Raw genomic sequence first — 16655 nt, 5'->3', positions numbered from 1 at the left:
TGAGTCCTCCATTAATTCAGAACAACACTGTCTACAGCAGTCACTTCCATAAAGTCATTTCATACACTGCACCATGTTTCCTGCTAATGACAGAACACAGAGAGCCACATTAGGGAGGAAGAGGCAAACTTGGCAAAAGGTCAAAACGCAACAGTTACTACAAATAACTACACCACATTTTTAAATCTTGTCCATCCTTCTGTTAAACAAACATCCAAGGTTAACAACTATATGCACTTAACAATCCAATCCGAAGGGCCTTCATCTGTGTGTAAACTTGGGTGATGGGGGGGAAGGGTGAGATGTTTCTTCTTCCAAAATGGATGCGCTTTGAGGATGTTATCACTTTTCCGGTCCATTACCAAATATAATGGATGTGGCCCACTGCCATCTTGATTTTCCCTCAACACCAAAACAAATTAAACCCACTAATGACCGCTCCAAAAAGAAAGGAGCACCAGAATCAGATAGAAGTATTCACCAGCCATCAAAGTTGGAAATCTGACAAAACGGATAGCTCAAACACAATCTAACCCAATCATCTTGATCACTTTGTTTTGTTTCTCTCTTACCTCGGACACATTTATGCAATTAATTAGATCCCCATGCAGGAGCAGACACATTTATTTATTACAAAGATGAAGAGAGCTGTTGGTACATTGTGTCCTTCGGCTGTTTTGAACTACTAAAATCTTCCTTTTATGAACATTAAACACAGTTCCTCAAAAACCATTCATTATTCAGTGATTAAAGAGGGGGTTCATCCAAAAAAGAAAATTCAACGATTGTGTATACTTCACTATCATTTTTTATAGTTCTTGATTATCGTTTGTCAGTTTTGATGAAAAATATCAGTTTAGACCATCTGCAAAATATCTCCTTGTTGGGTTCCACAGAAGAAAGAAAATCACAGAGGTTTCATATGACATTATGGTGAGTAAATGATGACAGAATTTAGATTTTTGTATGAATAATCCCATTATTTGCCAAAGTATGTCAGCAGTACCTGATTTCCAAACAGGTTGAATCCATTTATGGCTTCCAGAGCTGCTTTGGCTAGTCCCACCGAGCTAGAAGACAATAGATCAGATTCACAGTCACAATGAGCACTCCCTTTTTATGACAAAATGAATATTGCACTTGCTATTTGAGCACTTTTCGCGAAAGGAGAACTAAGCTCTCATTAAATACTCTTCTGTTCCAGGTGCCGAAATCCAAAGCCGTTTTCATCCATGAAAGACTCCTTTGAGGTTAAACAAAGCTAATAATTTCTGTCATTTTTGCTTCTTCAGCCACTCACTCTTACGATTAGAGCACACGATTAGAGCTAGGTGTACTGAGCAATAAAAAAAAGTACCCAATTGCTATTGGTGAAGAAAAATCAATAGTGAAAATGTAGAAAACGAGCAAACTGAAAGGCATTGGGGATCATTCTAAATTGAAAAGAACATGGAAGAATCCAGCTCTGCTCCATGCATCCCTTCCCAACAAAACCATCAGCTACGATCACAATCAAGCTACATGAGTTGAGACACTATTGATTTTCTGCCTGGACAGAAAGCAAACATGCTCAGCCCCAGATATATTGGTAAAATCTGACAATGATGCTGACAGACTATGCTACTTTTACATTCAAGCTGGTAAAGCGAAAACTCACAAAACTGGAAAATGTATAAAAAATGAGGGGGAACCATCTGCTGTAAAGTGTTACTATAACTGGCTCTGTATTGGTGACGGTTGGTCTGGTCTTTGTAATTGGATGAAATGCCCTTTATTCTCATTTTAATTAAATGGAAAGTTTCTGAGAGAATTTCAAAAGAAACTTTTAAACAGGCCTCTTCAATGGTCATGAATTATAGCCCTCTGGAGTTCTGTGACTTTACTCAAAATCTGGCACTGTTTCAATAGATCTAACAACAGCAACATGTATTTCCTTTGTGCTGGTCCTGAGTACACTGATATAAAACATTTATCACACATCTCATTCTGAGCTCCATCCACAGCAATACAACAACTCTCTTTACTCTGTACACAGAATAATCATGTTAGAAGAATTAACTCATTCATTACTTACAAGAAACACATTTGCTTCAGCTTGTTATTTGTTTCAGCTTGCAAAAAATAATATTTACATTTATAATACTCATTTTGCATGGGCTCTTATAAAACCAAGAGCGGTATATATGTGATGATCAATGTAAAAAGCACAGTTTTACTAACCCTTTTTAGTTTTAGAGAGAACATCAAATCGTATATTATTTTAAACATTTATTATTTTAACATCTTCTGAACTTTCTATTCATCAAAGAAACCTGAAAAAATTATACTCTGATTTCAACATTACAATTAATAATAATAATAATAATAATAATAATAAATGTTTTTTGAGTAGCAAACCAGAATATTAGAATGACTTCTGAAGGATCATGTGACTGGAGTAATGATGCTATAAATTCAGATTTGAAATCACAGGAATAAATTAAATGTTAAAATCTTTTCAAATAAAAAAGTTATTTTAAATAGTAAAAATATTTCAAAATTGTACTGTTTTTGCTGTACTTTGGATCAAATAAATGCAGGCTTGGTGAGCAGAAGAGACTTCTTTAAAAATCATTAAAAATCCTACAGTTCAAAATCTTTTGACTGGTAGTATATGATTTTCAAACAATGTTGCAAAATACTGTGTTCCTATCTGCACAAATATAATAGTATAACACTTGAAATTCTAGTGCATGTTTTAGATAACTTGGCCACATGGAAACACAGGATAGTATTATTTTTTTATGTTTTTGAAATACGTACATACAGTAAATAATAATAATACAGCAAAAACAGTAATATTATGAAATATCACAATTTAAAGTAATAGTTTTGTATTTAAATATGTAGCGAATTTAGCTCACAACAGGAAATATGAATAATTAACCATAACTAGTTATAATTACTTTTAAAATATCATTTTAGGGTTGAATAGTCGAAGATTCAATGCTTCTATAGAACGAGCCTGATTCGATACCAATCTCACAGTCGAATATTTGCGGGGTGTTATGATCATTCTATTTAGGCTATATGGGGGTGCTAAATGTCTGATTTCACATAGAACTACTGGTTTTCTCCCAATAAGTTAATATACAGCCTATTAAAATAATGCTGTAAATATGAATCTGAAAAGAAGGAAGCTTTAAATAAATATTTTAACGTGCGTGAATAAATCCAACCACCCCTATAGGTTTAAGTTTCACTTTCCATAATACGTGACCGACAGAGGAGCATCTTGGCGGCAGGGATTTATATCTTTAACAAGACTCAAACTGACACAGACAGAGTGAAAGGCTGGATTTTTTTCGATCAGGTAGGGTACAAGTGATTTCAAAACATTTCAGCCGGTTTGTATATATCGTGTATACATTATTTATCTCGTATAAGATGCATTTGGTTGAGTTGCGCTGCAGTAAAGCGCTTCATCATTGTAGTACTACGGGGGATTATCTCTTCAGCGCGAGCAGGACAAACAACAATGCAGAATATTAATAACTATGACTGGGACTGTCATATACATAATTATAATGAGAACACTATTATAATAAAACGAGTTTAGTTGCTGTGTTTCTGCACGTTATTGATAGCCAGATAGCCTATAAGTCGTAATATTAAGGTTATGTTGTATAAATAACGAAGCGTATTCTCTATGAGATAAATGATGAGTTAAATCCCATTGATTAAAAACCTGCTGCTTCATTCTTCTGGTCATCTTCAGCACGCACAGCTCAAAATAGAAATGCAGAACTTTAATAACTACTGTCATATACATAACGTTATAATGAGAGTACTATTATAAAAAAATCTTGTGAATTCTTAAAAACATAAAACATTATTACTGTATCTGCGAGGCATCCGTTACACATTTTCCCTGTGTGTTAATGTCAGTAATTATGACTATCGAATGTCTGACTTGACTCTTGGTAATGTATTTTGCCCCCTGCTCCCAAACATATGATTCGACGATAAGTCGACTATCGGCAAGATTCGAAAATTCCGATTCGACTATGAAAATCCATAGTCGGGGACACCCCTATATCATTTATTTCTGTAAAGACAAAGCTGCATTTTCAGCAGTCATTACACCTATCTTCAGTGTCACATGATTCTTCAAAAATAATTTTATATAATACTAATTTACTTAAAACAGTTGTGCTGCTCCTTATTTTTTCTTCAAGATTCTTTGATGAATGCAAAGTATAAAAGAACAGCATTTATGTGATACAGAAATCTTTTGGAACAGTATAAATAACTTTTCTGCACTACCACAAGCCTTTGTGTACTTCTAGTTTAATTGTACTGTACGTGCAGTTTCAGAGTTAAGGTAAAATCGTAAAGCTTTATGCTACATTTTTTCTGAATAAGTCAGAAAAAAACCATAAAAAACAAGTTGCAATTATACCTGTTCTTCCTTACTCGACAGCTCTCTAAAATATATAAATTGATCATTATAAAGCACTTCAATATCTGCTTAAAATGTTAAACAATATTGTTCATTCAGTTAAAAAGTGCAAAGAGCAGAAGTCAATGCTCTAATTGGCCCTCAGTGGGGATGCTGTGACGGCAAGATAAGGAAGCAGTGATGGAGAGAATCATTATTGAGAGAGGCAAAGCAATGTGTTGGGAGTCACTGCCTATTGACTTGCTCTTCTTATAACGCATATTGTCTGGGTAAATCCACAGTCCATACTGTCTACAGAGCACCAAGAATCATTTCTGCAATGGGCAGATAGCAGCTTCTCTATGTGAGTCCTCTCAGTTAGAGTTCAGTCACTCATGGACTCACCCAGAGGAGGTGAAATGAAGTGGCACCCTTACTGGAGGGCCATCACAGACATGCTCCAATCTATAACCTCCTCAACATGAGCTCAAACTTTCACATCGTTTTAGGTGCTGGGTTTCATTAATGCGAGCAGCAAACTAAAGTTTGTTTTATTTCATACAGAGCATGAGGAATGCCGCCTTAGTACCTAGTAAAAAAAAATACAGGTTTAGCGAAAAGAAAAATGCTCTGTACCTTGTGCACTAATTCAAATTAAAAATACTCACTGTCTTTGTACAAGACAATCCCTTTCAGCTATGAATATGGATGCATCAAAATTAAAATTCTAGGTGATACCGATAAGCCAATAATAAAAATTTTATTCTCCTTTGTGAAAACAATTTAAAATATATTTAAAAAGAAACAAAAAACTAAAACCAATCACTTTAAATGCTAAAAGTTAATATTAAAATGTACAGTATGAAAATCGATATTTATCAGAAACTAAATATTATATTTAGCAGTGCTAGAATTAACACTGCTAAAGACTTTTACATTGTTGTAGATTTCTATTTCAAATGAAATGCTGTTCTTTATTTAAATTTTTTTCTCAGCATTAATAATAAAAGGAATGATTTCTTGAGCACCAAATCAGCATTTAAGAATGATTTCTGAAGAATCACTGAAGACTGGAGTGATAACTTCTGAAAAAACAGCTTAATAAATTACACTGTAAAATATATTAAAATAGCAAACTGTTATTTTAAATTGTAATATTATTTCACAATACCAATGTATATATGTATCAAAAAATGCATCTTTTCTTTCAAACAACATAAAAAAACCTTGGTTAAGTATCCAATATGGGCAGATACTGATAAAATGAAAGAACTATAATATTGCCCAATAACCAATGTTTACTGATATATTGTGTATCCTTAACTACAAATAATATTGTAGCAGTTTTATTCAATGACAAAGTTATAGAAAGGGAACAGAAAGACAATGATAAACCTTACCTGGAGTGCAGTTCTGTGCTTCCATTGTTATATTTGCTTCCCCGCTCCCACATGCCAAAGTCTGGCACACGATACGCTCTCTCCACACAGAACACCAGATTCTGGATGAATGATACCTACAAATACGCAAACATGTCAGGGAAATGTGTCACACCAAGATCTCCATCTCCTTTGCTTGCTATCCAGACAACAGCGCACATCAACAAATGTAGGTTTGCTTTGAGACGTAGGCCTGCTCTCAAAGCTTTTCTAGGCCATGGATGTTTTTATTTGTCAATACATCAGCATTCCTTCGTGTTACCTATATAATATTCTGATTATACATGAATTTATTTGAATAATGATCCACTGTTTAAAGCAGCTAAAGTAATCCATCACTTCCATGGGTGGCATTGGTAATATCATAAGCCCCTCAACATTTCCCATCCCCAGCGTGGAATGAGGCCATAGGAAAAACAAGATGAGGGAAAGAATGATGACTTTATGGTACATAAATGAGGAAATGTTCAAACACCCGGGGAGGCCGGGCTGACAGCGCTTTTAATTTAACATGAAGAGAACTGAGGGCCCCTAAAGCACGTTAAAATGGGGCACTGAGGAAGGTAGGCGAAAGACAAAATGCAGGGGGAGAAAGAAGAAGAGAGGGATGGCTTGAGCACTTTTATTTTGGGCCTGGACTAAAATGATTAATGTGACGAGCTTTATGGTATCTTAATGAATACCGCTGGCCCGGGGTGGCACTATTTTCTCTCTTCTTCCTTCTCTCATCTGCAGAGAGAAAATGCAGAGCAGGAGTGGAACTTTTCTGAGCATCAAGATGGTCGTTCGTGTTTGCTGGATAAGGTGTTTTAGTTAATAATTGTACAGTAACTGCTGAAGCGGCCCTTAGTCTATGTCTTTCTAATAATAGATTTAAACTATGACATTTCTTAATCACTCATAGGCCAAATATACCTACAGTAATGTCTCAAGTTTTAAATGAGCTTCAAAACGAAGACGACACATAGAAACGGCTCTTTAATGGATCTTTAGCTATGCTTAAACATATCAAATGACTTTAAGTTCCTTCCAGTTCCTTCAAACAGAAGGAACTGCATGAAATATTCTGAAAGATATCAGTCCACAACTCTGACTTGTAATTCAGCCTGGAATTAAGACACCATGTTGGCTAATCTGGCCAGAGAACTGCTAGCCTGGTTTCTCCTAACATTTTTTTCTCCATTTCTGTCAACAATTGAGTTTGGCTTCCTTGCCATTGTGTCCTTTTGGCTTGCTTAGTTGGGGACAGTGTTGGGTAAGTTACTCTAAAAAATTACTAGTTACTAATTACATCTTCAACAGTGTATTCAACAAATTACTCTCTCCAAAAAGTATTTAATTACTTATTACTAATTACTTTGTAAATCCTTGACAAGTTAATGATACAAGGATATACACAAAATGGTTCTTTTAATTATTTCAAATGAAAAAAAGATAACTACATAAATGATTCTGGTCACACTTTAGATTAGGGTCCATTACTCGCTATTAACTAACTATTAACTATGACTTTTGCTTCAATATACCCCTAATTACTGCTTATTAATACTGAGTAAAGTAGTTGTTAAGTTTAAGAATTGGTTAGGATTAAGGATTTAGAATAAGGTCTTGTAGAATAAGACATTAATATGTGCTTTTAAAGTAATAATAATCAGCCAATATCCCAGTAATATTCATGCTAATAACCAACTAGTTAATAGTGAGAATTGGACACTAAAGTGTTACCAATATTCTTATTAACTCACCAAAGTATTTAAAGTGAGAAGGGTACATAAAAAAGCATGCATTTTAAGGCTAGACTTTAAATGTTGATGATAAATCCACTATTGTATTGTTCTACTGTCTATACACAGTAGAGCTGCACGATTATGACAAAAATCATAATTGTTGATTATTCCCTTGAAATTGTAATTGTGATTATTTACTATTATCACAATTTACATTGATTGATGTTATATCATTGTTTGAAGCAACCGCGTCCGCATGCCATATTTTCAAATGAAAATAAACAAGCTGAAAACCCTCAAACTGAAAAACCTTTATTGCTTTTCTATAGTATTAAGCCTCAAATGGCATCTATTCATTGGATTGGTGTCTTCTTTAAATAAAAAAAGTTAAAATAGGCATGGTATTATAATGTCATATTAAAACTAAAATGAAAACAATGGAAAAACCCTTAAGATAACTTGTAGAAAGAAAAAACACATCTTAAGCACACAGAATAACTTAAGTGGACTTTAAACGATTAATTGGCGCTTTGAACGATTACATAATTGTGACATCCGTAATTGTAATCGCGATTAGAAATTTTATTAATTGTGCAGCCCTAATACACAGTATAATCCTTTACTTTACTATTTCAATGGAAAGGTAATTAAATTACAGTAACTAATTACTTAGTAACTAGTTACACTCAACACTGGTTGGGGACACTTGATATTTGCCAATATTATTGACTTGACTACATGGTCACTATTGGATGTGAACTGAACTGAGCTGAGCTGAGTTGGATGATGGCATCACTGTTTTCTCCAGAGCTAAGCTGAATTAAACTCATTCCAAAATTGATGGACTTTATACAGTTATTGAACCAAACTGAATCAACAATTACCTGATTTTAACTGAATATTGACTGTAAACTGTTGTCTTGTTTAGAGCTGCTTAACACCAGAATTTAATTTTTTGCATCACTATTTTCTTGTGTATCACTGTAAAGCTGTTTTGTAAAGCTGTATTGTATAAAGCACTATATAAATAAATGTGACTTTAAATGTTGTCAAATATTCCTACGGAATAGTGGCAAGATAAGTAAATATTACATTTTCTCACTTTTTACACAAATTTTAGGGTAACACTTTATTTTAAGGTGTCCTTGTTACACGTTACATGTACTTACTATTATAATAACAATAAATTATGCATACTTACATGCAAGTACACTAGGCCAAACCCTAATCCTAACCATAAAGTAAGTATGTGTAGTTAAATAATATTACTTAGTACTTAATTGTATAATTACACTGTAACAAGGACACCTTAAAATAAAGTGTAACCAATTTTAGTTTTCACTGTACTTGTAAAGCTCAAACATTCAAAGTTGATCAAGAACTACAAACCAACATGTGGTCCCAAACTAGCAAGTTTTCACTTAACATCTCAATTTAGCCTGAAACTGCAAATCTGTTGAACATCCTGGTGTATTTGCATTGCATTAAAACCTTTCAAAAAGAATTTCATCACACAAACTAGGGTTCATCTGTATTTCATCTGACTCTATCCCAAATTTTGGTGAGTTGAAAAACAAAACAAAACCTCAGTTGAAAAGTGTTAGAAACCTTTCAGACTGATGACACACAAATATGCAGATAACGTTGGAACCATTATTTTTCATTTGTCAGATGGACGACCCCCCTGGAACAACTAGCTACAATTGAGGGCTATTAACCACTCAATCCAAATCCAAAGCCAAACCAGAACCAAGGCACACATTATATAAGAAAAAATGCACTGCCAATGATGAGTAGGAAAAATATTAAACTAGCAATTTCTCCCCGATTTGTTCTGCTGTTCATTAATAATGGAATGGAATGGGTTGCTGATTTCACAACTGTTTTTTTAATTGCATTACACACCCGAGCAGGCACTGTTTAGAGACATCAATTAGCAACTATTTTGCAAATAGCTAAATAAAAGCTACTGTGACAATTTGTTAAGATTTGGGAGGAAAGCTCAGCTAGAAAGGTGATTCTGCCTGTCATATACACGATATAACTGTACATGGTAATTGCCTAAAAACACAACATTTAAGAGTAACAACTTCCAAGAAAAGGACAATGTGGCTGAATAAATAAAAGCTGAAGTTATTCAACAGACAGTGGTTTATCAGCAGACTGTTAAATAAATGCCCTTTGGAGCGGACAGCAGGAATAAAAGACGCTGTTAATGAAGTCTGTGGAGCCCAAAGAAAAGAGAAAGCCTACACAACTATTACAGCAACCGCTAACACATCTCAGTGTCTCCTCCGGTGTGTGAGTCCAGGGTCAAGGGTGAGTGCTGGCAGGATTTGAAGAGGCCTTTTAACGACAGTTTCATATTTGTGCTACAGTATTTTCCAAATAGAGTGCTTGGGCAGTTGCATAAGTGATTGGTAAAATGCAGGAATTGGCATTTATGCTCTTTGCCCTTAACCATTCCAACTCAGCTTAACTTTATTTCTACAGTAATGTTTTTTACAGCTAAACTGCTCAATGTAGTCACGGCCAGAATGCCTACAAGAGCTAAGAGCAAGTCCTCAGGCAGACAGAGAGAGAATCGAGTGGCTAGCAAAAAGATTTTGGGGCGTAAACCATTTCTCTGCCTAATCTACTGCAAATCATCATGGCAAAAACTGACAGTCCTATTGAGGTGAAAAATCTTCATGCTTAATAATTCTTAAATGCTTATCTATAGTTCTTACTGCAGCATACAGTACCATTTTACAGATGATGAACCAGATGGTAATACCTTTGTAAACATCTAAAGAATTAAATATTTTGGTGTGTTTTTCCTAGTTTGTAGTGTAAAAATGCAGTCACATTAGCGAAATCTCCGCAAAATTTCATGGACAAAAAGGTCCATTGTGCATTGTCCACCCTTCTGTTGGTCAATGCCACGAATTCGTATGACTTGAACCTGTTGCTATGTCTGTGCAGGTAAATCTTTTGCCCTCACATGCCCCACTGGATTAGAAGTTTCCATAGATTCCTATAGACATGTCTAGATTTAGTCCATGAAAATTCACTAAACAACTACAAATGTGGCAGCACAAGCGTGTATTTTTGTACAGCTGCTTTGAACAACATGCATTGCAAAAACGTGCTATGCAAATAAACTGAACTCAAACGAATTGGACTTAACTGACATGAATTCAACTGGTACTGTTATTTTTTTATAAACAGTTCCCGCACTCATACCTCATCTGTATTGTAGATTATTTGTAGGCCAGAACAAATCATTTCAACCAGGTACAACAGAAATAGAGACACGGCATCAATCTGAAAAGAAAAGCAAAGAAATATCCAAGAATGGTTATAGTTAGAGCCGTTTTACAATGATATAACTTTATTCTCACACTAATGTAAAGGGTAATGGTGAGTAAAAGGAGAATCTGACCGCAATTTGAAACTCTGAAGTTTTCATTACTTGCCCATTACTGGACAAAATTTAATTTTAATAGTTTAATTCAAAAGGTTGAATTCATTTTGTGGGCTGTTGACCGCTGGACCAGTCAGCAGATATTACATCAGCATATATGAAATAAACAAGCAGTCATAAAGAATGAGATGAGATAATCCATAAAATATAATCAAATACTGAAAGAGAAGGACACAAGAGCTCATTACAAAATTCTCAGTACTGTTAGAGAGGATACTCATAGTATATAATTACTTTTTTTGATTGAGAGTGACAGGCAGCATACATATCACTTATGTAAAGCAAACAACTTTTGGGCAGTTTATATGAATATAGTGTGTGAATGCAGTGTGGGAAGCACCTGTAGATGGCTGTACTCTTCATATGAATAAACCTCATCTCCGGTCTGCAAGTTAAATATTGAGTGCAGGCACGTGGATGGACTCGGGTCCTGCTTAAACTTTTCCACCTGTGAGAATATTAGAGTGAGAGAGAAAAGACGGAGGAAAAAAGTAGAGTCAATGAAAAATGCAAGATATAACCAAGGTATTGGCCGTTTCATAATTTATCAAATGCTTACTAAGGTAAGCGAGTCAGAAGAAGAAAAAAAAAAGGAGGAGTGTATTGATATTTCTGCAGATCATAGTTGTGCTCCTGAACACAATTTTATCTCATTTAAAGTACCATTCTGTAATATTACATTATATCAGTAAATGTACATTAGCTTATAAACTGCAAATTACAATTAAGATGACGTAGGTATTTGGGAGCAACTCTGAATGCGTACATCTCTCCGCAAGAAAGATGTAGTGCTCCCAGATGTCTCCTTGGCTTGAAATAGATGCTCAATCAGGATAAGTATCTACATAACTCAAGCTTTAGAGTTTTTAGGGCTTTGCTGGACACAATACATTCTCTGTCACCAATGATACAAAAGCAAAAACATTTGAAAATGCCATAATGCCGATGATATTTTTGCACGCAAGCTGATTTCAGACATGCAATTTTGGGAAGATGTGCTGAATGTTGGGTATTAATACAAAAGGAATTGCTGTGGCAACATCAATTTGAAGCTACATGTGTACTTCATATTAAGTGATTTCATAATTGTTTGGATGGATGTAGGAAGAATAATAATGATGATGGCATAATAAAGTTTATAAGTTAACAATATTGGATAGGAACGATAAAAGGACATTTCAATAATGATTATCTCCCAAAAAACAGATGTACAGCATGTATTAGAGACAATCCAACATGTTTTTTCTGCATTCACTCTATTATAAAGTAATTTAGTTAAGGTCACTGGATGATTCTCTGATCAGGCAAAAGACGAAGTGCAGTTCATAGCTGCAAGCAGTAAAGGTCTACTGTGACATTAATTCTAGCATACATGCACAAAATAAATACAGCTTTTTAAAAACAGTACATTCTTATTTTTTATGATGAAAAGAAATTAATTTTAAATGCAGTGGATGTCATATTTCTCTCCTGTGAAAGATGCCCAGACCAATCGTGACACATGCTGCAGATATTGATATTTGCTCTAAAGTTTGCTTATTAAAAACCAGATTGTTATAGAGTTGAAGACATAACAAACAGATTAAATTAAAAGGTGATCAAACAGAAAGAGATGAAGATGATAAATAAACGGTACACTGAACAGATGTGAGTCATAAACTCAAGTAAATATGAAGATTATGCAGACGATAGGTAAGGCTTCTGCACTGAATCACCACAGAAAACCAATCACCTACCCAGCAGACGTGACTGCCGCAGGGTTTTTTTCCCAGACGTTGAGAATGAGGTCGCAAAATATATATGCATGATTATTTAATGTGGCACAAAAATGAGGCATAAACTGCAAAAAAACAAATAAAAAAGCAGAAAAACAAAACAAAAACTAAATAAATCAAAGATTTCATTGCAGATGCACTACACATTAGTGACAGCCAAATATCAGTTGATTAATCGATATATACAGATATACTAGTCTATTTTGAATTTAAAAGTAGTCTATTTTGATCTAATAACTATGGCCGATGGGGATTTTCCCTCTAATATTATCAACTTTTTTTAAAAATATTTAATAATTTTAATGGAATTTTTGTGTACTGGCTATATGTAATTTATAATTCAATGATAACAAATGAGATGTACACAAAACACACACATTTAACAACCCATATTGGATGAATGCTACTAGTTGTGACACTGGACCATCAAGATATTTTCACACACAGACTGTATCCCATAAATCCCACACAGCCCCAAGGATTTCTCCAATCTTCCACACATGCATTAATCGAATATCATCTCTTCTATAATCCTGGATACACAGTGGGATTCTCTGCTCTAGCTCAAAATGTTAGTGTGTACAATATGACAAACAACATCCCTTGACTATTTTGTCCTTACTTTATATTTGTCCTTATGTTGCAAAGAAGCCGGTAAACCAAAAACAACATGAAAAATGAACCGCATGACTAAAGCCATCTCTAGCAGTCATTCACATAATCCTAGAGTTATGGAAGGGACCCTTCACCCATCAATACAGCAGAAAACTGGGCCGATCTTTCCCACTGACCGCACCACACACACGGGCCCTACAGCATATTTTAAGTGTTATAAATAAGTGGCCCATTTTTTTATTCTTTACTTCCCCTCTCTCGTCAGGTCATGAGAGGCATTCTTCTGTTCCAGATACACAATGATTTTTTTCACACCAGTTACACAGCTGTATAACGTACTTGGTTACTAACGTAACCTCGGTTCCCTGAGATATGGGAACGAGTACTGCATCTTGCTAGACGCATATGGGAAAAAGCCTTTCCCATATGGTGGGAAATCTGGCTATATAAGCGGGCATTCGCCACAGGATTCTCAGGTTACTTCGACTGAAGCGACGACCTTTCCCACTGACTGCACCACACACACGGGCCCTACAGCATATTTTAAGTGTTATAAATAAGTGGCCCATTTTTTTATTCTTTACTTCCCCTCTCTCGTCAGGTCATGAGAGGCATTCTTCTGTTCCAGATACACAATGATTTTTTTCACACCAGTTACACAGCTGTATAACGTAACCTCGGTTCCCTGAGATATGGGAACGAGTACTGCATCTTGCTAGACGCATATGGGAAAAAGCCTTTCCCATATGGTGGGAAATCTGGCTATATAAGCGGGCATTCGCCACAGGATTCTCAGGTTACTTCGACTGAAGCGACGACTGAGTCGTGCAGCTACATAGCAAGGCTAGCAACGCAGTACTCGTTCCTGTATCTAAGGGAACCAAGGTTATGTTAGTAACCAAGAACGTTCCCTTTCGATACCACACTCGTACTGCGTCTTGCTAGACACATATGGGAACACAGTACAATCACGCCGTGCTAATGTAGTGGAATGACTAAAAGTATCAAACTTCCATAAGCAACCAATGCCCATAGAGGAGTTAACAAAAACCCAAGGCTAAGACGGGCTGAGCTTCCTGAAGTCACACCCGGCCTGGTTAATCGTTCCAGAGTACTCCTGTAACTTCGACACCCAGGGGTCGAGAGCTAACAGGTGAACTAATGCCAGAGAGCTTGAGCGTGATACGGCCAAGGGCTCTCTGCCAGATCTGTTTACACAGTGCATGTCACTTCAAGCGGAAAGGACCCTGGCCTGCAAGGCCTGGACTTCCAGGTTATAAAACCTTGCGAATGTGGATGGTGAGGCCCAGTCGGCCGCCTCCCAAATATCCGCAATGGACAGGCGAGGCGATGCCTCTAGTCAAGTGGGCCCATACTCCAATGGGACATTGAAGGCCCAAAGAAGAGTACGCTAGCGAGATGGAGTCTACTATCCATCTAGAGAGTCTTTGCTTCGTAACCGGAAGCACTTTGGTGCGGTTACTGAAGCTGACAAAGAGTTGTTCTGACCGCTTATAGGGGGCGGAACGCTCAATATAGATTCTCAGAGCTCTGACGGGGCAGAGCAGAGATAGCTCTCTGTCCTCTTCAGAGGGAGGAAGCGCGGAGAGCGTAATGACCTGTGCTCTGAACGGAGTGGAGAGAACCATAGGTACGTAACCGTCGCTTTACTGATGCCAGTGCTAGAAGCAGAGCAGTCTTTAGCTATAGCGACCGAATGTTGACAGACTGTAGCGGCTCGAAAGTGGGGCCCTTCAGGGCCCTCAGCACAGTGGGCAGATCCCATGAAGGGACGGTAGGGGGACGAGGCGGATTCAGCCTCCTGGCACCCCTTAGAAAGCGGATAACCGTGCTGTTTCTGCCCACCGATTGGCCCTCAATAGGGGCATGAGAGGCCGCTAAAGCCGCCACATAGACTTTGAGCGTGGCTGGGGAGCGTGCCTTATCCAGCAACTCTTGCAGAAATTACAATACCTTTGTCAAATCGAAAGTATGAGGGACTTTGCCGCGGTTTAGACACCAAGCGGTGAAAAAAGATCACTTTAAGGCGTAGAGGTGTCTCGTAGACGGGGCTCTTGCCCCCGAAATTGTGTTTAAGACTCGCTCTGGGAGGCTCGAAGGCTCCCGTCGAGCGGCCAGAGGTGCAGGGCCCATAGGTCGGGCCGAGGATGCCACATTGACCCGTTCGCTTGAGAGAGGAGACCTGGAGGACCGCCATTGAATGAAGCGCCGAAGCCGCCTGACCAGCTAAAGTGTAGGTCCCTGGGAGGAAGAAAACGGGAAGGTGCAAGGGGCGGAGTCGCTCTCTGAAAAGAATGCAATCTGTGAGCAGAGAGAGGCGAGACTGAAGTTCTCGCAATGGGAACAAATAGCTCCCGTGATCGCAGCTTTCACATGGGATTTCCGCAAGTAGGAACATTTGCAACAACACCAAGCTCTTTTAGTATCGCCGGATGGTGGCAGGGGAAACGGACCGGAACTGCTGCATCGCTGAAGCGGCAGAGAAGCAGGTCAGCCATGCTGAGAGGTCCCGATTCCAGCTGCGAAGGCGTGTCAACGGCGAGTGGCTTCGGATCAGCGTAGAAACATAGAGTCATCGCTGAAGGAGAAGAAATCTGAGAATCCTGTGGCGAACGCCAGCTTATATAGCCAGATGCCCCGCCCATTCTAGTGGGCTTTGGCGGGCTTCGTCGCCATAGGCTCGTGCAGCTTCGCCGCCTAGCCATTGGTTCGTTTTTAATACACTGCACGAACCAATGGCCATGCAGTTTCACTGCGTGAATGAAAACAGGTTTCAGTTCAGGAGAAAAAAGGCTTTTTCCCATATGCATCTAGCAAGACGCAGTACGAGTGTAGTATCGAAAAGGAACAGGCCAAACACATCTGTAAGTTTCTGCAAAAAATAAAACACTCATCCCTTGGTCCAAATCCACGTCTTAGTAAAGCAAATATAGATAGAGGCAAAAAGAGTGATAAAGACACCAGTGAGACAAAAGATGACATTTGAAACATCTGTTAGTCATTACTGCCTGTAAAATTAAGCCAATAAAAACTGAAAGCACAACAGGGCATCGAGTAACCTTCAGTTGCTAAAGGAACATCTATTATTCTATGACACACTACTTGGCAAAATAGAAACTCTATCAAAGTGATTTATTATGTGTGACTTTGATTAACCTTTATTAAACTCATCAAAGCTAGCTGCTTGGTGAA

At 37.2% G+C, this 16655-nt stretch overlaps 1 protein-coding gene across 2 annotated transcripts in view; it reads right to left on the bottom strand.

The window, feature by feature from the left end:
- Positions 1 to 16655, bottom strand: part of LOC107591034 (phosphorylase b kinase regulatory subunit beta-like) — a 78306-nt gene that overhangs the window by 44481 nt on the left and 17170 nt on the right. For both annotated transcript variants that reach the window (XM_016280038.1, XM_016280037.1), the window contains exons 5-8: positions 11393 to 11500; positions 10812 to 10892; positions 5821 to 5936; positions 1007 to 1070 (exon numbers count right to left, since the gene is read on the bottom strand). In XM_016280038.1, the coding sequence (XP_016135524.1) occupies positions 1007 to 1070; positions 5821 to 5936; positions 10812 to 10892; positions 11393 to 11500 (369 nt within the window). The remainder of the gene's footprint in view (positions 1 to 1006; positions 1071 to 5820; positions 5937 to 10811; positions 10893 to 11392; positions 11501 to 16655) is intronic.

The sequence above is a fragment of the Sinocyclocheilus grahami genome, unplaced genomic scaffold (assembly GCF_001515645.1).
Source record: "Sinocyclocheilus grahami isolate Dianchi unplaced genomic scaffold, SAMN03320097.WGS_v1.1 scaffold136.1, whole genome shotgun sequence".
NCBI classification, from domain to species: Eukaryota; Metazoa; Chordata; class Actinopteri; order Cypriniformes; family Cyprinidae; genus Sinocyclocheilus; species Sinocyclocheilus grahami.
Note: the sequence above shows the minus strand (reverse complement) of the source record. Positions and strands in the feature narration are given on the sequence as shown.